Source organism: Vulpes vulpes, chromosome 3 (assembly GCF_048418805.1).
Source record: "Vulpes vulpes isolate BD-2025 chromosome 3, VulVul3, whole genome shotgun sequence".
Classification (NCBI taxonomy): domain Eukaryota; kingdom Metazoa; phylum Chordata; class Mammalia; order Carnivora; family Canidae; genus Vulpes; species Vulpes vulpes.
Window position 1 is genome coordinate 70,745,944 of NC_132782.1, and position 26,532 is coordinate 70,772,475.

The 26,532-nt window shown below is 41.9% G+C and overlaps 1 protein-coding gene across 17 annotated transcripts in view; it reads right to left on the reverse strand.

Annotated features, from left to right (window-relative positions):
* CTNND2 (catenin delta 2) overlaps window positions 1-26,532 on the reverse strand; it is a 923,063-nt gene that overhangs the window by 358,639 nt on the left and 537,892 nt on the right. For all 17 annotated transcript variants that reach the window (XM_072752714.1, XM_072752715.1, XM_072752713.1 and 14 more), the window contains 2 exons: window positions 15,846-16,040; window positions 4,673-4,925 (listed from right to left, as the gene is read on the reverse strand). In XM_072752714.1, the coding sequence (XP_072608815.1) occupies window positions 4,673-4,925; window positions 15,846-16,040 (448 nt within the window). The remainder of the gene's footprint in view (window positions 1-4,672; window positions 4,926-15,845; window positions 16,041-26,532) is intronic.

Consider the following 26,532-nt stretch of genomic DNA (forward strand, 5'->3'; position numbering starts at 1 on the left):
ATTTATTCATGAGAGGTACAGAGAGAGAGGCAGAGACACAGGCAGAGGGAGAAGCAGGTTCCCTGCAGGGAGCCCAATGCGGGACTCAATCCCAGGACCCTGGGATCACACCCTGGGCCAAAGGCAGATGCTCAACCACTCAGGCACCCCTCAAATCTTCACCTTTTATAAAGCATTGTTGCAGTATATTTTGTGTCCTGAGTATTCATTCACTGTATGCTCTATGCTTGGTTTTGTAGTGACCAATGAAAGACAGTATTTGGAAAACATTCTTAACCTAGGCTTACCCACTGATTAGATATTTATGAGCAGCATTACTTAATAATATTTACTTCTAATACAATATCCAATAGTAAAATAACATGAGTAGTATCTTAGAATAGATGAAATATAGTAGAAATGCCCTAGGTGATTCCTTAGAAAATATATATTTTTATATTATCGTTCAAATATTGTAACTTGAAACGAAACAACTACAAGTCTGATAGAACCAATGGAAAGGCAGTTGCAAATCGGGGCCCCAGTTCTGAATTAAAGATGTGCTTCTGTATTTATTTTCTGTTATGTTGAATAACAAAAAGAAGACAGAGTTTAACTTGAAACCATGTTTATCATAAGTTGGATTCTTTTTACATGTTTGCAAAATCGCTGGAAATAGTGTACATCAAGAATTACAGTACCTCGAAAAGAGATTAATCAAATACGATTTAAAGATGCTATTTTTGTTACAACCTACGCATTAAGTTCTATCGGTAAATGTCTAACCCAGAACTTTCCTTTTATAGACAAGAACATTGATAGTACTTGTATCTTTTTATTTTTATTTTTTTAAAGATTTTACTTATTTATTTACTTAGAGAGATTGTGTATGTAAGAGGGAAGAGGGGCAGAGGGAGAGGGAGAGAAAGAATCCTAAACAGACTCTGTGTGAGTGCAAAGCCTGACATGGGGGAGATCATGGCCTGAGCTGAAATCAGTGGTCAGATGCTCAGATGACTGAGCCGCCCAGACGTTCCCTATAGTACTTTTATATACACAAGTATATAGATCTTGCTTTATGTTTTTCTAGTTATTTCATCAATCAGAATCAAAAGAAGGATGCTATGACTTATCACCCCAAACATTACTGAAACCTCTTTCATACAATTTGATGTTAAGATTTATACTTGATCTATAAGTCTAAAACCAATCATATATAAAACTCAGTTTTTGGTTTAGCACTGAAAATATATTAGCTGTGTCAACAATCCTTAAGAGATTCACATTTTAAAAAGAAGAGATTCACATTTTATGGAAAATAACATGCAATTAAAAAATAAAAACTTCTTGGCAAATGTGCAAAATTTATATATATATATGCATATGAATATACGTGTATATTCATATATATATATGAATGTAAATTTCCTCAGTGGTTGCTGACTTTAAAAAGGAAATTAGATTGTATCATATCTCTATAGAAAAAGGTTTTCGTGCATTCTTTTTTGGAGCACAGCACGGAGGCAGCCACATAGCAAAAAGACCAAAGTTCGCCCCCATATGTGACTGGGCCAAGCAAGGTAGAAAAATCCAAGCCTTCGAACCAATGTTTTACATCCTGTGGCTTAAAGGAATTAAGAGCTAACTAAATCTCTGGTTTCAAGTATAATGTATTGAGGCGATCCTGATATCAAATTCTTCTGTTAAAATACATTACTTTTGGGCAGCCTGGGTAGCTCAGCGGTTTAGCGCCGCCTTCGGCCCAGGGCCTGATCCTGGAGTCCTGGGATCGAGTCCCACGTCGGGCTCCCTGCGTGGAGCCTGCTTCTCCCTCTGCCTGTGTCACTGCCTCTCTCTGTGTCTCTCATGGATTAATAAATAAAATCTTTATTTAAAAAAATACACTACTTTCTGGAAGACTTCTCATTAAGTAATATTCAAATTCTTCCACTGAGAAAACACATCGGTCTGCAGTAAGATGCATAAGACACGTATTAGAAAAGAAAGCCAAAGAAATGAAAACTAAGACAAAGACCACACATTCAATAAGCAATTAGCTGAGCAAGGAGACCGATTCAGACAATTTCTATCATTTCCTTCATTATTCCAAACTCCTACACACAAACACCCATACTACCACTCGTTCACCCTCTGAAAAGAAAATCTTAAAGGATGTGAGTCTATTCCTTCCTTTTCTTTTTCTTTTTTAGAAAAAAATAAAAAGTGTTCATGCCACTCCATGCTGCCATGTCTTAAGAGTATGGGTATGCCCACATACCCACCTGCCATTTATTTAAGCCACTAAACCTATCAGTTTCCTTCCTCAAAGGAGAATTACATCAGAGATGTAAATAAAAGTGCTTTGAGAATTATAATGTGCTATAAACATATGTTGGGAATAGTAGAGACTTACATGATCTGGTATTTAATGATAAATAAAACTTCAACAAATTCTCTTTAAAAACTTAAGCTTGAAAGAAGTATAAGGACCGAAAAAGTTTAAACCATAAGCCATAATGCCAAAATAAACAATTTTGAATCCCGAGATTAAACCTATTAGTTCTAGTAACAGTCACCTGATAACAATCAAAATTCATTATTAAAAGGGAGATGCAAAAATCTTGGTATAAAAGAAGCATTAGATTTTGGACTTGAATTTTAGATTTGAGATGTCTGTCAACTAAACCTGACACTTTGACATATTCCCTTAATTTAAGAGAACTCATAAAGCATTATTGTATTTTTAAACTCCATCCATTTTGCATGATGCTAGACGATTACTTCCTTGTGTATCAATTAGCTCACAACAATATAGTTCTGGTTCTGGATATGGCTCTGTTTTGTTGGTATATCTGTTTTGTTGGTATATCTTAGGATGGTGGTATGATTTTCTTTTCAAATTTAACACATATTTAAGACTAATGACTAGCATCCCTGAAAATAACTGAATCTGTAATTCATATAATGCAATGACTTGCATATACAGTTTACACATACAAAAAATTAGCAGCCAATATTCTCTTATTTATGATAACATTTCTTATTAGTGTTTCCTTGTTTGGTTTTATAGTGGGCGCACAGTAAATATAAGTGATATAATCCATAACTTAAAAAGGTAAGAGAGCCATGACAGTATAGTGAAAGAAGAAAAAAGGCTATAAAAATGACAGTAACATGAAATGAAAAGGATACAGCATTTAATAAAATAAAATGCATTTAATATGCATTATAAAATAAAGAGGCTAAGCTGTAGCTAGGGAAACAAATAAATAAATGTGGTTTCATACTAATCAAATTCCCCTAATATGAAACGTAAAACCTTTCCATTGGAGATAAAATGTTTATCCTCACTTGAATATACAATGTCAAATAAGGCAAAGCCAATTCCACTACGTATTTTTCTATTTAGCACTTCCTGAGTTTACTATTCTTCTATTTCTATACATTTTCAGTAGCACATCAAGAACAATTATTAATTAATTAATTAATTTTTAAGAACAATTATTTAAAAATAGAGAGTACTGAGTTGTTATCTGAAGAACATTTTAGCTACACAAACCAAAAGTACTTAAGGATGTGGGGCAGATTTCAGGACGTTTGAAACTGAAAACCTGGATAAGCAAACACTGCACAATGTAAATGTAGGTATACTTCTTATTTGTAATAGTTAACAGCGAGTTACAATTTTTTGTAAAATTTTGTAAAATTTGTTACAATTTTTTTTTCTAATGGAAGTTCCACCAAATATAATATTTAACATGGGCCCTCCAAGGCAGTCTGAATAGTGTTAAAGTAGCTATCTCAAAGAAAAATACCGTAAAATGGTCCCATTCTGCCTTTTATGTTTGTAGGAGTGATTTCCTTTCACAGAAGGATCTATGAAACCCCTCAATACAGTACATATGCACTTGTGTGCTCTAGCAGAAAAAATTCCTTGAGACGAATTTTAAGTATACCACCAGAGCCAGGCGACAAGCCCCGCTATAAAGAAATACCCCAAATCTGACATATCTACAGTATTCACAGATGCAGATATATACTTATGCGACTCTATCAGCATAAATCAAACAGCTATGAATAAAACATCATTTAACCAATGCTAACTTCAGAAGTGGAGCACCACTAAATTTCTCCCACTGCTGGAAAAAAGAAAGCAAAAGGATACATAAGAATTTTTCTGATGTGTTATGCCTGAGTTTTTATCAACACCCAAACAACTTCGACCTAATGTTTCCTTTCAGACACAGAGAAGTAAAGGTAACTGGATATTCCAAATTTCCAATTTTTTATATAACCTGGAAGGCATACGACCACTTTACCCTCTGATACGGGGAAACACATATGCAGGGTGACAAAGCCTGGTCCCACTGACACAAGAAAGCACCGCGACCCGCTTCTGCAGCCAAGTGACTAGTCCCAAGGCCTCCCCTGCTGGGGTGGGAAGAGGCCGCCCAGCCCCTCCCGAGCAGCTGCCATCTCACGCACCTGCAGCGTCCTGGCCGAGGACCATCATCTGCTACTGACCCACGCGCGGCCCGGCGGTCCGCCCGCAGCGCCCCGTCGCGCACCGAGCAAGGGGTCCCCCGTCGACCCTTTACCGCTCGTGTGGCCCACGGGGGCCGTGGACACGGCCTGGCCCCGGCTGGAGAGCCGCCCGAGGCGGCGCCGAGGGAGACACAGGGCTTGCACCCACCTGGGATCTTTCTGGATGCTGTCGATGGACGGGGACCGGGCCAAGGTGCCTTCGGGCGGGAGGGCGGGGCCGGACTTGCTGTAGGGAGACTCGACGGACGGACAGTACTGCAGCTGGCGGTAGGGGTCGGCGTAGGCGGGCGCCGGGCCCGCGGCGTAGCTGGCCCTCTGGAAGGCGGCGCCCTGCGGGCCAGGGCCGTGCTGGCTGCCCGCGCGCTGCAGGGGCACCGGGTCCACGCCGGGGGAGGACGGGGCTAGGACGGAAGGAGGCGCACAGTGAGAACTCGAGGACCTCTCCCGGGGACGGGAACAGGTCTAGGCAGGGGACGGTTACACACACAAGGGGGGGGGGGGGGGGGGAAGAGGGTTTGGAAGAATAAAAAAAATAATTCGTCGTATTTGAGCCGATCCAGCCGATGTTAGCGCAGCGTGATGGTACTTAGCCAAGCCTTTCGGCCACGGCGCGGGCGGGGGGATGGCATCTGCCGTGTGTGGTCCACCAATACCCAAGGGACTGTCTGTAACCCTCCAATGTAAATTCCACGTCCAACCCAAACCCACAGGATCCATAGGGAATCGTCTATGGGGGATCACGGATAGTTAGTACTTTATTGTTCAAGTTGAGAAAATCAGGAAGTGTTCATTCAGATGATGTTACATTAATTTTATTAAGGGAGTAAAACAAACTTTGTACAGTAGTTAATTTCCCCGAGTAAAAGACAAAACGGTGTGCATGGGGGTGGAGGTGGACCTATCGCCACCATTAGTCCTGGCCCTTACACACAGGGCTGCTCCGGCTCCTGGAAAGCTACTCCCCAAGGTCTTCTTATCCCTCTTCTTCAACCAGAGCTGTCAGATTAACATATTCGGTGAAGGGGAGGCACGTGGGAAAAGGGAAGACCAGCCCAACTGCAACACACACTAATGAGCCAACTTGGCTTTTCAGAAGTATCTGCATCTTTTCAAAATGTCTAAATTGTTTTGAGAAGATTTTTTTTTGCACCAGTTACTAAAGTCAGTTTAACTAGTTCCAAACTGAATTTCAATTCTGTCTCCTTTGTGGATTCCAATTTTCAGTTCATTTCATGGCGTTCTTTTATCAGGCTCTCAAAAATATTTGACATCTAAGGTTTAAGGAACATATACAATGAAAATAGCATTTTTTTTTTCGTGTTAAAAGAATGTGGCCAGTTATGAATTGCTGCAACAATTGTTAGCCATGACCAATCTTGGACAGTATAATTACTTTCCGGCTTTGCAGATCAAAACATCCAAAATATAGCCAGCATCTGGATATGACCATTTACACCATGGGGGCTCTGTACGCAATAAGGTTTCAATTATAAATCACAGCCTTCAACTCTGACTTCCTGACTGCTTATTATTAGTGACATTAGAGCTTATTTTGTCCTCTCTCACATTAGGGGACATATGCCAAAAAACGGTGTCACAGTGAGCAAACAAATTGTTAAAAGAAGGAAATTGTGTCAAATGACAAAAATGTTGTAAAGCGAACCGGTGGAAAACATTTCAGTGCTGAGAACCGAGTTTTAATGAAGAGTTCAGGGCTTCTCATTTCCAATGAACTGTAATACTTAATCTTACAATAATTGAAATTAGTAGAATAGCCACTGTAGCACGGTAAAGAGTAGAAAAACATTCAAGGAAAACTTTCTAAACAAAACAAAGTATGTATATTCTGAGAAGCAGTCTTTGAAATGATGAGGCTTGTCCTGACGGATTAAGTTCCCAAATGATCCGATGAGACTAAGAACATTAAGTCTGCAAAGAGAAAAATTTGTCTTATGTCTTTTTTGCAATTTCTGGAGAAGTTACATCTTCTCCAAAATATTACACATATGCGTAATTAAAATTCATGTCTTAAAAATTTATGAACAGTGTGCTTTATATTTCGGTGACAGGGGTTGAAAATTTAGGCCAGGCATAACCTTGCTTTTGGAGGAACAAATGCACAGAGGCAAACAAATTTCATTTTGTAGAAGAGTTGTGACAAGCTAGGCAGCAAATCCAGGGCAAAAAAGGGAAAGCTAAATACACCTAACATTTTCCAGATAAATGCACTTTTTTCCTTTCAGGAAAGTAATATCTACAGTTAAGCTTGGTTACTAATATCAGAAAAGACATCCTTTTCTATACAAAAGTGTTATTATGAATACAAGAAGTACAACGATTAATGGAAAAGAGGACAATCTAGCAGAGATCAAGAAATAAGACTGAAGTCTGAAAAAAAAAAAAACATACTTGTTGAAAAAACAAAAAAATAGTGTAGGTAAGGCAAACAGCCTGACTGGCCCTACCAAGACATTCTCAAGAGAAAACTATTTTTTTTTTTAAATTTTTCTTTATTTTATCTATGATAGTCACAGAGAGATAGAGAGGCAGAGACACAGGCAGAGGGAGAAGCAGGCCCCATGCACCGGGAGCCCGACGTGGGACTCGATCCCGGGTCTCCAGGATCGCGCCCTGGGCCAAAGGCAGGCGCCAAACCGCTGCGCCACCCAGGGATCCCCAAGAGAAAACTCTTTAAATTGAAAGAGAATATTATGAAAGTTCTTTTAAAAAGACACTCCCAGCAGCAAAGACTCTAAGGACACTGGATTCAAATGAGGAAGCGGGGTGTGAAATGCAGCTTATCATGCAGAAACAGGGAGGCACTGGCTCAGCACAGCAGGAGAAAGAAAAGGTGGGGGTGAGTTTATGAACAGTGTTAGGTTCCTACTCCCGCTTCACTTTGGCCTGTTTGGGGTCAGAATCATGGAACGCAGTCAGAGCTTGGACTCTGAAATTAAGAGTATTGGAAGAGTATTCACACCCAGGCCTTCTGGACAATTCTTGGTATCAGTCAAGTGAGATACAGAGCTTTGTAACCTCTGGCTTCCTGACTGTGGCACCAAGAGATCCAAATGGCCTCATGGGATCATTATCTGCTTTAAAGGCACTAAACATGTCATATGCAGAAACTGTTGAAAAAATGAACTATTGCTATTTCTACCATTAATATGTTGAAATCAGCGAGCATTAGAAAAAGGGACTGACCACACTGCACTGGGGTGGACACTCTAGCCACTGGGTATCTGATTTTAGAGCTCCTGCAAGCGCTTTTTTCCCCTCCAATTACCCTATATAAGAGTGAACGTGTCATTCACGCTTCACAGGTGGGAAACTGAGGCATGGAAAGATTATGTAACTTGCTTGAGTTTTCCCAGTACCTAGTTAGAGAAAGGATTCAAGCCCTTGCACCTGCTTCCAGGGTTTATACTCATAACCACCACTATAAACTGGACCAAGGTTTAAAACTACAAAATGCATGTTAATGCATTTTACTGACATGGGGGGGAAACTTATGAGAGGGTTAAAATTAAGAAAATGTGTGCTAAAGGCACAGAGGATGGATGGGTTTATAGCAGGAATTAACATGAATATTATATTGAAAAAGTTGTTAAAAATTGATGTGCTAATTTACACCACTTGTCATTAAATTGAATTTACTTGGATATGCAGAAAAATATCGAGAAAAATTCTTTACATAGAAAAATGTTCATGTTTAGAAAATGTGCATTTCTAGAAAAATTGAAGAATAGGGATACCAACCTGTAGTTACCTTAATTTTAAAATGTTGTGAATCTTAGTTTGATCATTGATATCACTATATTAAGAAAAAAGAGGGTGGATTCTGAAATCCAAGATGGGTGAACAACTTCCAAAAAGGTCTCATTAGAGAAATCACAATTGCATTTGTGGCACTTGCTAAATGGTCTTTCAGAAGCACCATTCCTGAATCTACAGTTTAGACTTCGAGGTCACGATAAGTAGGATGTCTGATGAGAATTTCAAAAATAGAATTAGAATTCAAATTGGTCCTGGCAAGTTGAAAAAAAAAAAAAAAAAGGAACAAGACTGATCAGTGCAATGACAATAATGTAAAATAGCAATACAAATGGGGAGAAAACGAAACTATAGTCAAGTGTAGGTCATGTGATCATCTTTAAGAATATGTGTGAGAATCTAACAGATCTCCAATTAGCCATCAGTTATGGAACAATGCAACGCCTTATATTTTCTTAAGTGTGACATAGAAAAATGACAATGTTATACATTAAATTCTCTCTCTGTACCTGGCCTGTCAAGACCTCAGTATGGCTCATGCAAACCATAGCTGTCCTTTAGTATGGATAAGTGGATACTGGTGGTGCACTAGTGAAGACTTTCTCTTAATACCACGTTTCCTGAATTTATGTCTCCTTATACATTTTCTCTTATTTGAGCTTTAGAGCTCAGTTGGCCGCATCACCTGCCTTGCAGGATGGCTCTATTCAATGGAACCTTCCCAGGGCAAACATTAAGGTGGAAGGCCCTTTCATCAACTCTTTAAACACTCCCCTCTCTCCTCACCTGCTCTGCAAACAGCCCCTTCTCCACTCAATAAGCTCCTGGAGCTCAACGAACCGTGCTGTTGGTCTCTTTGGGGAGATTTTAAAAGCAGCCTCTTCAGCAGCTGACTTGATACTTCACCTGACATCTGCGCTGTTCACAAAATTATCTGTTTTCTTTACAGCTACACAAATAAAGGTCTACTGTACAAAGGGTGGTGGTGGTAAGATGTTTTATGTGTTATATTTGTTTGAAGGAGGGGAAGAGGGATCCTTTTAATCAGACATTCTATTTTGATGATGATGGATGGTTACGTCCATTCTTTACTGACATAAAGTCAGTAAAAGAGAACAGAATAAAATCTAGGAATCTAGATTTTAGTCAGAAAAAGAGAACAGAATGAAATCTAGGAATCTGCCTCATGAGGAAACATGGAGGCGGGATATAAAGTAGAGTTCCACAAAAAAGAAAAAAACACTTATCTTTGCTTTTCTGTATATTTGTATATAGGGAAATATGAAAACATAAACTATGCTTGTTATATAAATACCAAATAAGCACACAATAAGCTAATTAAATAGTATCTCCTTTGCAAGCTCAGACATTAAAGATGGGGGCAGCCTGGTGGCTCAGTGGTTTAGCGCTGCCTTTGGCCCAGGGCCTGATCCTGGAGACCGGGGATGGAGTCCCACGTCGGGCTCCCTGCGTGGAGCCTGCTTCTCCCTCTGCCTGGGTCTCTGCCTCTCTCTCTCTCTCCTCTCTGTGTATTCTCATGACTAAATAAATAAAATATTAAAAAAAAAAAGAAAGATGGCTTAGGTAACAACAGGTCCAAGAATGTGGCCATGAACTCTCTTAAAGAGGTTTTGACTCTGTTATTTTAGGGATGAGGAGCCTTTGGCACTCAACCCACTATATTCCCAGCAGCATTATTATTGTAAAGATCTTCCAATTTTCTGCACTCTGCACAGGCTGATCCATGCTACACTCACTGGGAAAATATTCCAGGGTAAATTTAACGTAATCTTTTTTTTTTTTTCATTTTAATTCTACTATAGTTCACATACAGCTGCTTGAGTTCAGGTATACAAAACAGTGATTTGACACTTCTATACATTACTCAATGCTCATCATTAACAATAATCTTTTAACTTCATCTATTATCACCTTTGTGGGGAGAGGAATTAATGCAGGATCCTTAGTAGTAATAGAATTATTATTGGTGTGGATGTTAGTGTTTCTGGATTTGGCAATGACCTGTTTCTACTGGCAAACACCCGGCTTTCCTTTAGCTGAGCTCAATTCCACTTTCTATTTATACCACTTTAGGTGACTTGATACAGGGAAGCATCTGGAAGCTCTTCTTGGTTTTAAGATGATATTTATCATTGGGTTCATTAAAAATTTCCAATTGGGTAATGATATGCCCCTGACTATCTAGACTTTTTAAAAAAGTTTAAAAATATAACCAAGAGGTTATTGAGGATCTAATTCGACTTGCTCTAATGGAAGCAATCACTTTTACAGTTTGAAGTAAGGGCGTTTAAGAAGTAATAAATGCTAATATTCCACTTTTTTGTGGACTCCAATGATGATTTTAATTGAAAATATTATTTATATGTTATCGAATACCAGTAATAAAATTTTATGAATATGAAGGTTCTATGAAATGCCTCTATAACTTTACTAAGCACTGGCCATTACTGCAGAGAATTCAGTTTCTTAAAAATACTTTCTCCACACATGCAAATATTTTTGTCACATTCTTTTCTCTTTTTTATGTTGTGGTATTTGCCAGCCTCAAAGATATTTAGCAGATTTTTTTCCTTGCAACATACCTATGATAATTCATTCTTTATTACAAGCTGACACGTTCCTCACGTTCATCACAGAGGCTTCTTTTCTCCCCTCGCCTAGAAACACATTTTTCCAAAAGTGACTTCATGTGACTCTCTGTACAGCAGACACTGGCCACTCCTATTAGTTTAGAAAGATGTGTTTGGAGGGTGGTGGGGGTGAAGTGTCAGTCCAGCATCTGTGTTAATCATAGGACTCCTAAGCTGACAGTTATTGGTATGCTTGGGTTTGAAGTAAAAATTCGTGTTACTTGGTTTCTGCTTAATAGACTTTATCATAAGCAAATCCATGAAGACCGTGGATGCCTTGACTGGCTGTGCCTCTTACTACGTAAGTCTGGTTTCGACAAGCCTTATCCCAGATGAGAGGTATGTTTTATTCAGACGGACGTCTAAGTTAAAAGTGCGCCTCTTTAAATTTTCATCGTGCAAGGAGTGAAGCCTCAGACGTGGGGCTGATGCCCCACAAGAGCAGGCGGGGTGTCCGCGCCACCACCAGGCGCACTGGCCTCGCGCGCCGGCGGGTCACGCAGCTCCGCCCCTCCCCCACGGGAGACCACGCGGAGGGTGGCCCGGTCCTCACTGGCCGCTGCAGGAGGAAGGGGGGACAGTCCTGGGGCCTGGGGAGCAGGCGCGGCCGCTTGCGGGGAGGCCCCTTGCGAGGGTCCACCCGGATGGGCGAGGGGGTGCGGCCTCCTGCTCCCCCTCCCCGCCTTGCTCCTGGGCGCCCCGAGCCCGGGAAGCCTGCTGCCGTGGGCCCGAGCCGCGTGGGCCCGGGAGCCGGGGGTCGGCGTGGGGGCACAGGCCCGCCTCTGGGCACAGCCCTGGCCACGCAGCTGCTCGGCTGAGCCCTACCGGCTCCTGCGGGGCGGGGCACTGAGCCTCGTGGGTGCGCTGAGCCTCGAGGGTGCGCTGAGCCTCGTGGGTGCGCTGAGCCTCGAGGGTGCGCTCCCCGCACGGCCCGCAGCAGGCCGGGGGGACGTGGGCTGCGGGCACCCTGCTCCTCAACGCGTGCACACACCGACCGAGCACACGCGGGTAAGGCCGCGGTACGACGCTGGCCTCGCCCGTGGGAGCCTAGGGACCTCTCTGCGTACCCAAAGGTAGGCTGTGGTCCTCAGGTGAGTTAGTGTCTGAGGTTGAAAGCAGTTCCCCAGGAAGACCTGGGGCTGGGTGGCTAAGGCAGCCAAGGAGACAAGAGGAGGCAGGCGGGGTCCAAGAGGAAAGCTCAGGAAGCTAAGGACCTCCCGCCCCACCTGCTGCCTCAGGTGAGGAAATTTCAAAAGCTCTGAGGGGTTTCAGCGTCAATGTCTATGGCTGCTTCCTGCTCTTCTCCGTCATCTCCCTTTGTATCTCTCGGTTCCAGAATAGTCTAGAACACAGGACAGCCTTCCTGGTGTTTGGGGCAGGGAGGTGCAGGGATGGGGTCAGCGCAGGGCCACACAGGGCAGGGAGGGGAGAGTGGCCCCAGAGCAGGGTCCAGGGCCCAGAGCCAGCAGGGAGCATGGCTGCAGCACTGAATGGCCAAGGGGGGATGCGCATGACAAACACGCACTTGCCAAGCCTCTGCTCCCTTCTGAGAAACACAGGAAGGCGGCTGGCCTTGAGCCGGGCTGGGTGGTACCAGGGATCTCGTCTAACATAATCCGGAGTTACAGGTTATCTGGGAATGCAAAAGATACCATGTGCTGTTTAGTGTTTTTATTAATACACTGTCTTCAGTTGTATCTGGAATTTTCTGACCTTTAAGGTATTGCCTTCCACCAGCAGTTAATTTCTGTATGTTTGTGTCCTATTATGAAAGGAAACAGAACACGCTTGAGGACAAGAAGTAGACAGAAGATTCTGTGGACCTGCCAGTGCATCTAGCACATGGCGAGTCTTCAATAGATACTACCTGATTAACAGGATACAAAACCCATGTTGGAAATGGATGGGTGTGTCTTTTCTTTTTAAATGATGGCTTTTACAAATAGAGTCTCAACCAAGATGACTGTTTTGAGTCCAGGTCCCAGGGCAAAGCTCATGGTATCTTTTGCAGGTTACAAGACTGGTTCCATACAACCTGTGTGACCTTGAGAAGGTGACTTAACATCTCTGGGCCTCAGCATTCTGAGTGAGCATCATATCACTAGATCCTCTATGGGGTGGTTCTGAGATTTGAGAATAAACTGAAAGAATTTAGAACAATCCCTGAAAGTTATGACACGCTACATGCTTTTATCTTCCTGTCTCACCTGCTTGACTGTACAGCACTATCCAGTAATTTCCTTAATGTTTTAGGCAAGTACATCTGTCTTCATCCTGAGTGTTGACTTCTTGAACAAGAGCAACTGACCTTTAATCCTCCTCGCAGACCCTCCGTGAAGTATCATCTGGAAGTGCCTGAGGGGCCAAACTGGAGGAACTCTAGCCAGCGCCCTGCTACTCAATGGCTGAGACATGAGACTGGTTGTTCAAACCACCTCAGTCACACATATGAGCCAGAAGTCAGTGGCCCTTGAATACTTCACGTCTAACAGGCCCGATAAGAGCCTGTCCTCTTCTCTCAAGAAATGCGTATTTGCTCTGACCCTGGAAACCTCTAAAAGTTCTGCATCAGAGGTCTCCAGTGTGGGGTGTGTACCACACCAATGCAAAAAATAACCTCCTGGATATGGGAAAGCAGCTTAGAATGTTATTTTATGTTACGTTTAGTCAGCTGAACGTAACTGAGTGACCTGAGCAGGTGCAGGGGACAGAGAACCTGTGGCTTTACTTAGGGGCTGGAGAGAGGTGGCTTCTCCCCACCTCTCATCCCAAGAGACCATCCAGGCGTTTCTGGGAATTTCCATATTGTTGCATAAATCAGCAGATTTCCTCAAAAGTGCCTCAAGTTCAAAAAGGCAGGCTGGGGCATCTGGAGGTCACAACCTCAGCAGCTCTCTGACACTGTTAGTGAGAAAACCCAGGCAAACAGGCTTTCCTCTTTGATGCATTTAGAGGACACTGCTGCTTTATCTCACAGGAAGGGCTGAAACCCTTGTTCGTTCATGCAGCATGGCGCTCCATGACGGCTTAGAGCAGGGGTCCACAAACGTTTCCAGAAAGAGCCAGAAAGCAAACATTCTCAGCTTTACCAACCAGATGGTCTCTGCTACTACTCCAGTCAGTTGCTACAGCACGGAAGCAGCTACAAACGATATGGGGACAAATGGGCGTAGCTGGATTCCAGTAACTTTATTTATAGACTAAAATTTGGATTTCATGGCACTTTTACATATCAGAAAATATTATCCATCTTTTAATCAAAAACCATTTAAAAATGTAATAATTATCTTTAGCTCATGAGCAGTATTAAAATAGGTGGCCAGCTGCATTTGAACCATAGCTAGAGTTGGCAGACCCCTGGCTTAAGAGAAAACACCAGTTTTGTTTTGTTTTGTTTTAATTTGTTTTTTAATTGTGAATATCTTCCATAGTTTTTAACCTGCCATAGAAGAATGGAGTATTTTTTTCTTATTGTAGATAAATTTTTATGAAACCCCCAGAAGTTTATTAGTGAAAGATAATTCTAAGAGCCTGTGAATACAGGACAGAGAATCAACATAATCCCTTTTGTTGTCAGTGTTTATGCAAATCACATACTGAACATCACAGAGATTATCGTCATTTCTTATGAGGGGTTTGTGGAAATAAAATTACCTCGGTTAATACTATGTGACCAACTCAACATTAAAATAGCTCAGCCTCAGACTGGAATGGTTCTAGCAGGGTGATGATGAGAGAATTCTGACAGAAGAATAAATGGGTATTCTTTTGCATCTAAACCAAGATATGTATTATTAACATCAGATGGCATTTATGATGTCAAAAATAAAAGAAAGAGTATTTTGTGTCTTTCTTATGATGCAGTGAAATCCTGAAACATAAATATCAATAATCAACCATAAAAGCACCTTAGCTTGCCTGGATTCCAAAACGTGTAATTTAGTATCATAATGCAGTTAACAAAATTGCTGTGTTCTACTTTGTGGTAACTGGAAGTTACCACGATCTGAGATGCAGGGCCTTGCGTGCCAAGCTCTGGACAAGGGCTTCAGTTTTCCCACGCCTCAAGCCGTGCTTGGGGGTAGCATGGATCATTTGAATGGAAGGACAGGGCTCTGCTGTGTGCAAACCAGCAGCATGATATTTTCTAAGTTTACTTAGCAATGGGAGGCTTTATAATAAGTGTAGTTCTCCACATCTTAATTATATCAATTTTGTAGTTAGATGAATGCTCTCTAGCACATTTAATCAGGACATGTGATCAGTTATTTTGCAAATGGCAACATATTCTGGAAAACACTTGCCTTCCTTCATTGCAGCCTGAGGCTGTGTTCAATTCAAAATATATATTTAATCCAGAAGAGCCCTACGGTTGATTGAGTCATATGCAACTGTCGATATTCGACATTTAAATAATAGTTTTCATATGATTCAACCTCATAGTGTTTATGAAGTAAATTCTCAGTTTGCCCTGCAAGGTATGCTTCTTTCTTAGTAAATATGTGATCCCTAAGCTTGCCAAATAGGTAGGCTATCATTAAAGAACACTCACCCGTATTAGGCACATGCCTTTTAAGTCCTGTATAAGGACAATGCTTTGTAGGGAGTACTTATGTTCAGTACATATGTTAATGATGACATACAGAAAATTAGCACTCCTTCTTTCAATTTGCCTGTTAGACCAAAGAAACTTATGACACCCATTGAAGTTCTTTCATTTAAAATATCCTCAGGTGGCTAAACAAGCAGGCCACGATGCTTGTGAGCAGAGGACCCGGATGGATGCCCACACTCACACACACACACACACACACACACCCACACACACACACACACACACGGCCCTCTCATGAGGTCCGCGCACGCCCACCTGCTTTGGGGGTCCTGGATACACACCTGTGCTCTGGCGGTAGGTCCCACTGTGTGCTGGCGGCAGAGGGTCCCCCTGGCTCTGGCTGAGACTCCTCATGGGGGGCTTCTGATAGACGCGGTCCTCGTAGATGGGGTCTATGTGGTGCTCTGGGGACTGCAGGGCCCGCAGCTCGGGGCCCAGGTGACCATGCTGGCTGCTGTACGACGCCCGGGACCCAGCTGGAAGAAATCAGCAGGCGACATTAAGACCAACCGACATTCAAACAGAACTTGTTCTATCAAAGCCATATTTGAATTTGGTTTTTTTGCACAGACATGTTGAAATCTGCAGAAAATCAAATGAGTAACATGAAATGGCAGCAATATGTCGAGCTAATCGGCTTATCGGCATCACCCAGCTGCCTCGCTCTGCTCCCAAACCTGATCTCCCTGTAAGGATGATCATGATTCTGAGATAAATTCACCCCGCACAGGGCCAGCAAGACATCAGTTCTCTCAGCCAAACAAACGTGGCCGGCTTCCTCACTAAAGGAATCAGACAGACAAGTCAGACCCAGAAACCTCTTATTATCCCCCAGGCCCCGCACCTTAAAATTTTGCAGCAGGAATGATTATTTAAAATGATAAGCAAATGAAAAGCCCTGCTGGCAAGCCATCTTGATGGTGTTCCTGAAAAGTGAAGCGGGATTCTCATCAGCAGTTTTTTCCTGGACAATGAATGAACCAAAATGTTTGGTCTTAGAACCAACTTACAACCTATAAGCCTAAATCTCCGAGAGAAGCAGATTTTAAAGAAATTGGGTTTCAGGCTACCTCCTCCTCCTACCCTCCAGATTGAAGCACCTGCATTTAGTTTCCCTTCCTCTGAAAGAGGTACAAACGGCCCTCACTGGTTTAATTTATAAGCTGAGGCTCTGTGTCACTCGCTTTGCAGTATCTGTAACTCCTTATCTGTGTCCTTTGGCTGCAGTGCATTAGGAGAGGTGTTGCTCTGAAGCACTGCTGTGGACCGGGGAGCCCCTGCTGTGGACCGGGGAACCTCTGCAGTTGTGAGCAAAGAGCATTCTGTGAGGGCCAAGGGGCTGATGGACACACAGAAGAGACGATGTTGATTAAGAGCCCATGTTCCCCCGGAGGTATGGTCAGAATCATAGGAGCCCACGTGCCGGGAGAATCACCTCCACTGGGACAGATGGGGTGGAGGACACCGCGGGACAAGGAAGGGTGTGGGGCAGCAGGAGAGATGGTTACCTATGATGGTGAGTGGAAAACAGCTGCTTTGAGGAAAGATCCTTCAGCTAAATCTTCAAAGCTAAGATTCACGTGGTGTGCTGGGATTTAACTATTGTCTCTAAATAGCCCGAATTTGGAGCTCTCCATTCCAGTCTAGGCAACAGGGTTTGGGTGGTGTTTGTGGGCAACTCTGTCTGCTGGTCCAAGGCTTTCCCTGGTGGCTCCTTTAGAGCCCAAATTTTCAACGTTCAGGGCCTCAATGCTCAGGTAACCCCAAGGATTTTCATATTCTCATCTAGAATCTTTGAGGAAAAATCCATTCAAATGTTCTGAAATTGCTGGCCGTTAAATACATGTTTTACTGGTATATTTTATGCAGGCTGTTTTAAATTTAAATTAACAAAAGGAGCATTTCTGGATGATTGAGACAGTGCTGGGGATTCTATGAATTCAGTGTTAATAAAAATTACTGAATGTTTTGAGGAAAGGGAAGGAATAGAGCAAGCAAGTTCCTTACCTTTCCCTTTGCTAGTAATTAAATAAATTCTGATTTAGATGGCGTTCAGATGAATGATAGATTCAAAATAACTGTTTTGCATAATTAGGTTCATTGCATCTGATTTATCAAATGCCAACATCACACTGAATATTATCTCATGTTCATATTTTCCAGGAATATATTTAAGTATGCTCTGCCTTGAGTTCCTGCTGTCAATTCTTCCTTCTTCTGGAGGCTTTGATAATATTGCCAAAGACTTACAAATGTAAAAGCAAGGAAATAGTTATATCCAAATGTTGTAGAGTTAAAGTTATCCATCACTGGTAGATTTAGAGTTGTAACTTTATCACCATTCCTTGATTCTATGTCTCAAAAAACACCCAACAGCGAACAACAAGAGGACCTGATGATCTTCTGAATGATGACAAGATCTGAGGGCCATGTGAAAATATTTTATTACAAGCATTAACTGCACATGAGGAAATCTGGATTAGAGCTGTGAATCAGACATTAGTGACCAAGGGCCCTAGGCAAGGAACAAGAATCTTAAAGTCTACCTTAGTGTTGATTTTTTTTTTTTTTAGGGTCTCCCGGATCGTGCCCTGGGCCAAAGGCAGGCGCCAAACCGCTGCGCCACCCAGGGATCCCCTTAGTGTTGATTTTTAAAGGATGATTGCAAAGATTGAAGCAATGAATTAAGTCCAAGAGGACTTAATGTCCAAGAAGAGGTCCAATCCTTAAATTAAACCTACAAATCAATGCTAACAAACATTTGCTAATCCAGGAGGAAGTCAGCAACAGATCTGCAGGAGCCCTTGACATGGGCAATGATCATAACGCTAAGAGGGCTGGTCTCATTCCTCCACACCACACCTTCTTTGGGTCAGTCCAGCAGGCACTGTTTTCATCTGACCAGAAATATAAAACATTTATCAATTCTAGAGTGATATGCAAATAAATTTCTACATGCTGAGTTTTATATGTGTTGTTTATATGCACCAGCTAATTCTTACTAATCAACAGATTAATTCATTCAACACGTATTTACTGGCTGGCTGGGCAACTTCAAGAAATTGAGGACACTAGGGTGCTGAAGGCAAACAAGGTTCCTGGCCTTGAAAAGAAGTCATCATATTCAAGCACGTACAGAGATAAAGTTACTGAAGAAAAGTGAAGTAGGGTTAAGGGGAGAGCAGACAAAGTGTTGGTCGGAAAATACTGTTTAGATAAGGTGGTCAAGAAAGCTCTTTTGGCTTATCCATCATTTCAGCAGAAAACTTCAAAGAGCCATACTGGAGGAAGATCTACTGTCTCAGAGGGAACCAGCAGCAAGAAGAGCAAAGGCCCTCATTCAATTCATGATCTTTATAGAAGTGATTTTATTAGTACCTACTTAATCTATAGTCTTTAAAAAGAAACACAGTTCGTGTATGGGCTCTTTATGAGTTCAGACTCCAACTGGATGTAAGAACTGAACAGATTTTCTTTTTAACTCAAAATTTCACAATCCCAGCAACCACATTTTTATTAAAGGCATTTGGAATATTCAATGGACGATCCCACATAAAAGAAGTTCATGAGAGCTCTACAACTGAAGATTTAGCTCAAACACACATACACACACACACACACACACACACTCACACACAACACACACTCAGCCTTTGGATTTTTATTCCTCAGAACATGGTTAATTCTCAAATTTTCATTTGCTTTCTTAAGAATCATCTGAGGAACTCTCTGAAAGGCTGATTGCTGGACACAACACTAAAAGATTCAGACTTGGTCCATCCGAGCAGGGAGAGGTAATGTGTGTTTAATGGGCAACGCTTCACCTCAGGATTTTACTGAGATCACACTGAGAGACCATTATTTTAGGAAAAATATGGAGAGAGGAGATAGGCATATTTAAAAGAAAGAGACAAATATCTAATGTGTTGCAACATTCAATCTGTCATTTGTTTTCTTCAAATAATAGAATTTATTAGTATATTATGTCAATTACTTTACCAGACAGGTTTTTGTTGGGATCATTTGCATTCTTTTATTTCTATACTATATAATTGATGACCCTTTACTGTGAATTCACTTGCTTTTGCAAAGAAATAAATGTTGGTGTGTTTTCATTTGGATATATTAATATTAGGTTCTTAAGCACACACTGCCATTGATCTGTTCTCTTCAAATCTGGGAGCCAGCTTCAAATGCCCAGAAGCAAAGAAACAGAAGGAGAAAAATGAAGACCTAAATGACACAGAGGTCAGTGGGCCAGAGCAAGCTGACTCAGTGTGTGTGTGAACAGGTGACAGAAACAGTGTTTTCATTTCTGAGATAAAGAACTGTGCTCAAGAAGAGCTATGAACTCCCCGTGCTATGATGAGAAGTCCAAAGTAAAATCTAGGAATTCAGGTTTCTTAAAAATTGTGAATCTAGTTCCTTCACTGATGTTTAGTAGTGGAACTACATCTTGGAAGGGCAGAAGAAAACTTCCAAAGAGAACTGTGGTTTCTGGCATAGAATTTCCCCTCGCAAATTCCCACAGCACTTTTTCCTTTGCTTAGTCCTGATTTCAGGGCTCAGTGATATGCTGACGTCACTGAGTGCCGTGGCCAGCCAGCACGGCCCATGCAGGTAGGGAGCCTGCGCTCTGTGACAGTCTATGGCTTTGGAAGAGTTATTCTGTAGATTTTGAACCTCTTAAAAATTCTGGCTTGATATTTGTCATGAATCTCAAAAGGGAAAAATGATATCAACAAATAAACACTTTTAGAAACAAAAACAGTTTTGGTTAACAATATTATATCATAAATATTGCTAAGCAAATTGCTGAAAGATACACATATTACATCTTAGAGCTAAGGAATACCTTGCCATAATAAAGACTTACTTGTTTAATTCTTGGTTTTTGCTTTTGACTCAAATCAAAATTCCAAAATCTACCTCCTGCTCCTATGCTAATTCACAAGGTAATTTCAGTTTTTAAAGGACCCCAAAAGGATTTCCTAAGTATCTTGAGTCGAGTCCATGTGCTAAATACCATTTGCAAATGATCATTAATTCACTGAATTAGTTTGACATCTTATCTCATGTTGTTGTAAATGTTAAAATATATGAACATATTTCCTATACAGGCTATGAGCCATAGTTCAGACTGATGTTTGGAAGGGAGACTCTTTTTTTTCTTAAGATTTTATTTATTTATGAGAGACACAGAGAGAGAGGCAGAGACACAGGCAGGGGGATAAGCAGGCTCCTCGCAAGGAGCCTGATGTGGGACTCGATCTCGGGACTCAGGATCATGCCCTAAGCTGAAGGCAGCTGTTCAACCGCTGAGCCACCCAGGCATCCCAGAAGGGAGACTCTTAATTCATATAAATCCAATGACAAAATCTGCATTGTAGTCTAATAATTTCAATGTAAGAGGGCCATCTGATGATATAAGATGGTTCTATGTAAAGTCTATTTTGGAAAGCTTTAGAAAATGCCCTCCTGTTTCACCTACTTCATAAGTCCTAGATTTTTATATATTATGGTAATTTCACCCCTATCACAAATAACTTGAATGCTCATGCAGTCTCTGACAAGGTACAAAACACAGGATTTGTTCCTGTAACTTTATGATGAGCTCTCCAATACAACTTAATGTAATTATGAAACCACACCACACCTTTTACCAAATGAATACTGTAATCTATTGGGACTCGGGATCCCTGGGTGGCGCAGCGGTTTGGCGCCTGCCTTTGGCCCAGGGCGCGATCCTGGAGACCTGGGATCGAATCCCACATCGGGCTCCCGGTGCATGGAGCCTGCTTCTCCCTCTGCCTGTGTCTCTGCCCCTCTCTCTCTCTCTCTATGTGACTATTATAAATAAAAATTTAAAAAAAAAATCTATTGGGACTCAAATACTTTCCACTGAGAATAATATAAAAGTGAAAATCACTTGGTCAGGAAGCAACGATAAGTGTGCCCATGGGATTTTGTCTCCTATAATAGCAGGTGTCCCTCATTCTTGGATTTTCTAACCATTTCTTCCCAAGCTGTTAGAAAAACAGGCTTCTCTTTTTCAATTCCTTTCATGACAGGCAGGCATGTGGAAAGTAATGAGACAGTGGTAACAGAGTACAATGAGTAATGGGGAGTCTGAGAGCTTTGCATTCTTAGGATGGACCATTTCTCTGCTTATTTGCAGTTAAAAGTGTGTGTGGCCTCTGTGTCTGCAGTGAAGCGAATGGTGTACTATCCACTGTGGAAACACACTTGTCAAAGATGGCACTACTGCTAGTGGAACACACTAGGTAAGTGGTGGTTTAGTACCTGTCCTTGTTATCTGCTTTTGGTTTATCTCAGGGTAGGTAAAGAGTAGCTCCAAATGAACAATCCACGTATGTGAGGGCTTCTCCAAATGCCATCAGCATGAGCCCCCTGATTAAAATTTCAGTTCTGACTCAGTAAGTAGGGGTGGGGGGTGCTGAGGCTCTGCATTTTTCACAAGTTTTCTGCCAATGCTGATGTTGCTGGACTGCAGACCCTCCTCTGAGAAGCCAGGACATACTGGTTTAGCTATGGGCACATACCTTGGTTGCCAGAGGACTTCGACTTTGGCATCCTTCTGAAGCCCTGGAGACAGACACACTGATTCCTTATTTCTCCCTGCTGTATTAAGCAGACATGAGTGCCTCAACAAATGTGTAGGCTAAGGGTGTAGCCAGATGTTGACCATGCTGATGGGGTCCCAGAGGGCGCACCGGAACCTGGCTTCGGCATGTGGCTGTGCTGGCCACCACATGGGGGCATCGTACTGACTGCCATGGGCTGTCTTGGCCCATGTGGGCTGCTGCAAGGTGGCTGATCTTAGCTTTAGGTGGCTGAGGCCCAGACACTAAAAGGCATGTAAAAGCCTAACTCCTAGGGGAAAAAAAACCATCTGTCCTATATAGGGCCGACTTTTTGGATACGGGTGGACTAGACTGTTTTTGCTGCTATGGCTATGCTTCGTGGTGGATTCTGGGGAAGCAGGTATCTAGGTTCCCAGCATTGCCATAAGCACACACCTATATAAGGGCTCAGCTCAGTGCTTCTTCGCTATGGGAGCACGTACATGGTGTTCACCTAGAAGCCTTGTTCATAGTATTGATGCTGGAGGCCACTCTAGACTACTGTGTTAGGGCCTGAGGGGATGGGCCCAAGGGAGCAGAAGAGCTCAACCACTCCTTAGATGTCTCTAAGAAGGTATCTAGCTCTGGATGGTTAGGTTCAGGCCTGGCAGATTTGGGGTCTTGAGGAGTGCATGTCAAGATTTGGTCCTCAGCAGAACCCCTAAGGCTAGAGATTTAAAACATTCATTGGAAATGGAAATATCCATTCTTGAATGTGGGGGGGGGGTTTCTTGGAAGGAGGTGTAGTTTCTGAACTTTGCAGGAAGGCAGCAATACCTTTGAGGATAGAAAGAGTATAAGACAGTTTTGTCTGAGGTGTGCTATATACTGCCCTGCAATTAACCTCCTGTTGGGAAGACCGCCCCTCCCCGCCCCCGCCTGTCCCAAGTTCACAGACTGCAGACATGCATAGACTGCAAGGCACTTCCTGCTTTTCCCATTTCTCACAGTTCTGTGGGTCTCCAGACAATGTGTTTGGGTTGGACCCAGTGTGAGTTCTGGGAAGGGACATTTGGGCTGGGGGTTGCCTGACTTTCCACATCAGGTGAGGGTGGGGTCCTTGAAGTGATAATCACATATTCTGTGAACACTTAGGAATCTTTCTGAAAAGAACTTCAGTGTAACACAACCATTCAAATGAGAGTCCCGAAGAAGCTGATAGAATGAAACACTCAACCGGACACCGCAAGTCTTCTCAGCTGACACTGGGCAGATAAGAAATTAGCAGGGAGGAATTGTAATATCTGTAAAAAGGGCAACATAATGTGATCAGACTTGTAATTAAAGTCTTTTGACATTAACTTGTAAACAAGTTTAATCTGTGAATGTTAATTTTTACCCAGGAGGGGGCTCCTGCTTAAAATTTGCGTCTAACCCCATTTCTCCGCCCTGAGAGTTAGCTTTTGGCAGCCGTGTTCTGGGTGGAATGAACCAGAAGCCAGGCTCTCCACTATCTTATTGTCCTAATTAACTAGTATGCTGAACAATCTATGATTTGGTGCTTTATTAATTAGTCACTTATCAGAGTTTTTAATGGCCAATCTCATATTCACACAGATACTCTTCTCTATCAACAAGGCAGATAAAATTCACGGAGTGTCATTTTATTTCTCGACAGCTGCTTCTCAATACCCCATCAGTGCAATACACAAACAGTACATCTGTGGTCTGGCTTCAGGACCTAATTACTATGGATAATTATGGATACTTCCATAGAGAGAAGCCAGAACAAGGTGCTCCGGACGCATCTTTTTTTGTTGAGATGCAAAGCTGGACAAACTTTGGCTCAAAGGACCAGAAATCTCGTAACTGAAGCTGAGTTTTCATTTTTGTTGTATGTGCCCATCAAAGGGCACAGATGAAATTCTCAAAGTATAGACAGGAGAAAGGCTTTATCAGACAAAAGTGGACTTAAGTAGTTTCCTTCATTAGGTGGTTCAGATAATTTTGCAATATACCTGAACTAAAGATGGTTTGCATCTCAAACACAGGCCTTTTTAAAAAAAAATCAGACTGTCTTAGCTATACCATAGATAGGCTGTACAAATTCCTTTTTAGAAATTATTTAGCTTTTATAATGCAAAATTAAAATGTATTCTCCCCATATCACTTCCCTACTCCTTTATATATCCTACTAACACCCACAGAGAGGCTCTGGTGATAATTTCAGAAGATACAACTGACTTTTGATATAATTTATGGGGGAAAAATGGCAAGTAAACTGCTTCATAGATTACTCATGCTCTATATTTACATTTTATAAATTCCTTGTATCAACACTTATAAAACTTTCATCATTTTACTCGACATAATATTCAGCATATAAAAAAGGAGTTTGAGAAGAGACATTATGTTGTGTAATAAACAGCCTTGAGGAGGATTAAAATTTTTCCTTGATTCTTTTATGCTTAAAGGCCTTAGTAACTGTATTTGTGTGTTTTAGAATCCAATTAGTAACTACATTACATATGCATAACTATCATTTGTATACCAGTTACATTTATTAAAACATTAATTCCCTCATACAAAGCACCTCTGATGGGACCTATGTATAGTTACAATTCCCCCATCCCAGTTTTCATACAACCATTGTCTTTAATCAGAGAAGTTACTACTAAACTACCAATTTGTATGGCTTGACAGTGATGCAAGTGATGCTTTTCCAGTATAGAAATCGATCTGTGTTGACTTTTGTAGAGCAAAACAAATACTACATATTTGCTAGAAGGCTGTCAAGGTGAAGGGGGCTTTTGTGGTCATGTCAACAATAACCAACTAATTGGCTCAGCCAGGGAGGGGACTGTAGTATTATATGCTTCTAACCAGCTGAGCGCAAGACCTGACTGGGTACGTGTGTGTGTGCATTTTCTTCATTCTAAAGAGAAACATATACAGACTTTCCTTTTCTGCATCAGTCATTAAAATGAAGCTTATCTTGTAAGGGAGTTTTTTACTTTATCGCATTGTTAATCCATTCTATGAGAGCTCAAAGGCCCAAGTCAGAAACATCAGGAAATGCAGACATCATCTGAGGTTCAGTATGGCCATAGGACCTCTGTAATAGCAAAGCACTCGTGTGCCCAGGCACCATCTAGGAAGCCCGGGTGGAAAATTCAACACTATCAGGTCTTTTGAAGATATTTACGTAGCAAGCAGAAATTTGAGGGACCAGTAAAATCCACTCAATCAAAATAATTAATGGTTTTCTTTGCTGCCAAGTCTCTACCTACAGGATTCTGGGCAGGTCCTCAGTATACAGAATACCACAGAATAGGCACCACAGAATAGGCATTATCTGTTTTTATGATCTCTTCTCTAGAGCTACACACAAAGAGCTGCTAGCTAGCTCTATAGGTGAGCCTGTGGCATTCCACGGACTGCTGTCCTTGACTCTGTTAATGCTGCAACCAAAACCTAAAAATCACAGGAAGCCACTTTCCCAAGAACTGGGAAACTCAGAAGTGAGGAAGTAGACATTTGATCTTACAGGTGTTCAATATTCATTGAACCAAATCTCTCTGGTAACTGTTGGTAAGGTTTTTTTTTTGTTTTGTTCTGTTTTTAAGATTTTATTTATTTATTCATGAGAGACACAGAGAGAGAGGCAGAGACACAGGCAGAGGGAGAAGCAGGCCCCGTGCCAGGAGCCTGATGTGGGACTTGGTCCTGGATCCAGGGATCAGGCCCCGGATCCAGGGATCAGGCCCTGAGCTGGAGGCAGACGCTCAACCTCTGAGCCACCCGGGCATTTCATGTTGGTAAGTTTTGAATGGTTCACTCATTCTGGGGAGAACCTGCTATCTCTCTGTGTTCCTCTTTCTATGTTAAGGATGATTTCCAGTTATCAATGGGATGTAACACTTGCACCCATAACTAGCTTTACAGTAGTCAGTCAAAAATATTTGTTGAAGGGTGCCTGGCCGGTAGAGCATGTGATTCTCGATCTTGGGGTAGCAAGTTTGAGCCCCATGTGGGGTATAGATTTTATTTTTAAATAAAATCTTTTTTTTTGAAGATTTTTATTTATTCATTCATGAGAAACACAGAGAGAGGCAGGGACACAGGGAGAGGGAGAAGCAGGCTCCCTGCCCGGGACTCCGGGATCACCCCCTGAGCCGAAGGCAGGTGCTAAACTGTTGATCCACCCAGAGATCCCTATTTTAAAATAAAATCTTAAAAAATATATTTGTTGAGTACCTATTAGAAGGTGCTTGGTGAGGATTTCTGAAATATACAGGGGTCTCACTAGCTTCCCTCAGGGAGCCCATATGCCCTGTATTCAAATGCTCTGCCTGCCTGGATTGCAAGATAATTTAAGATACTT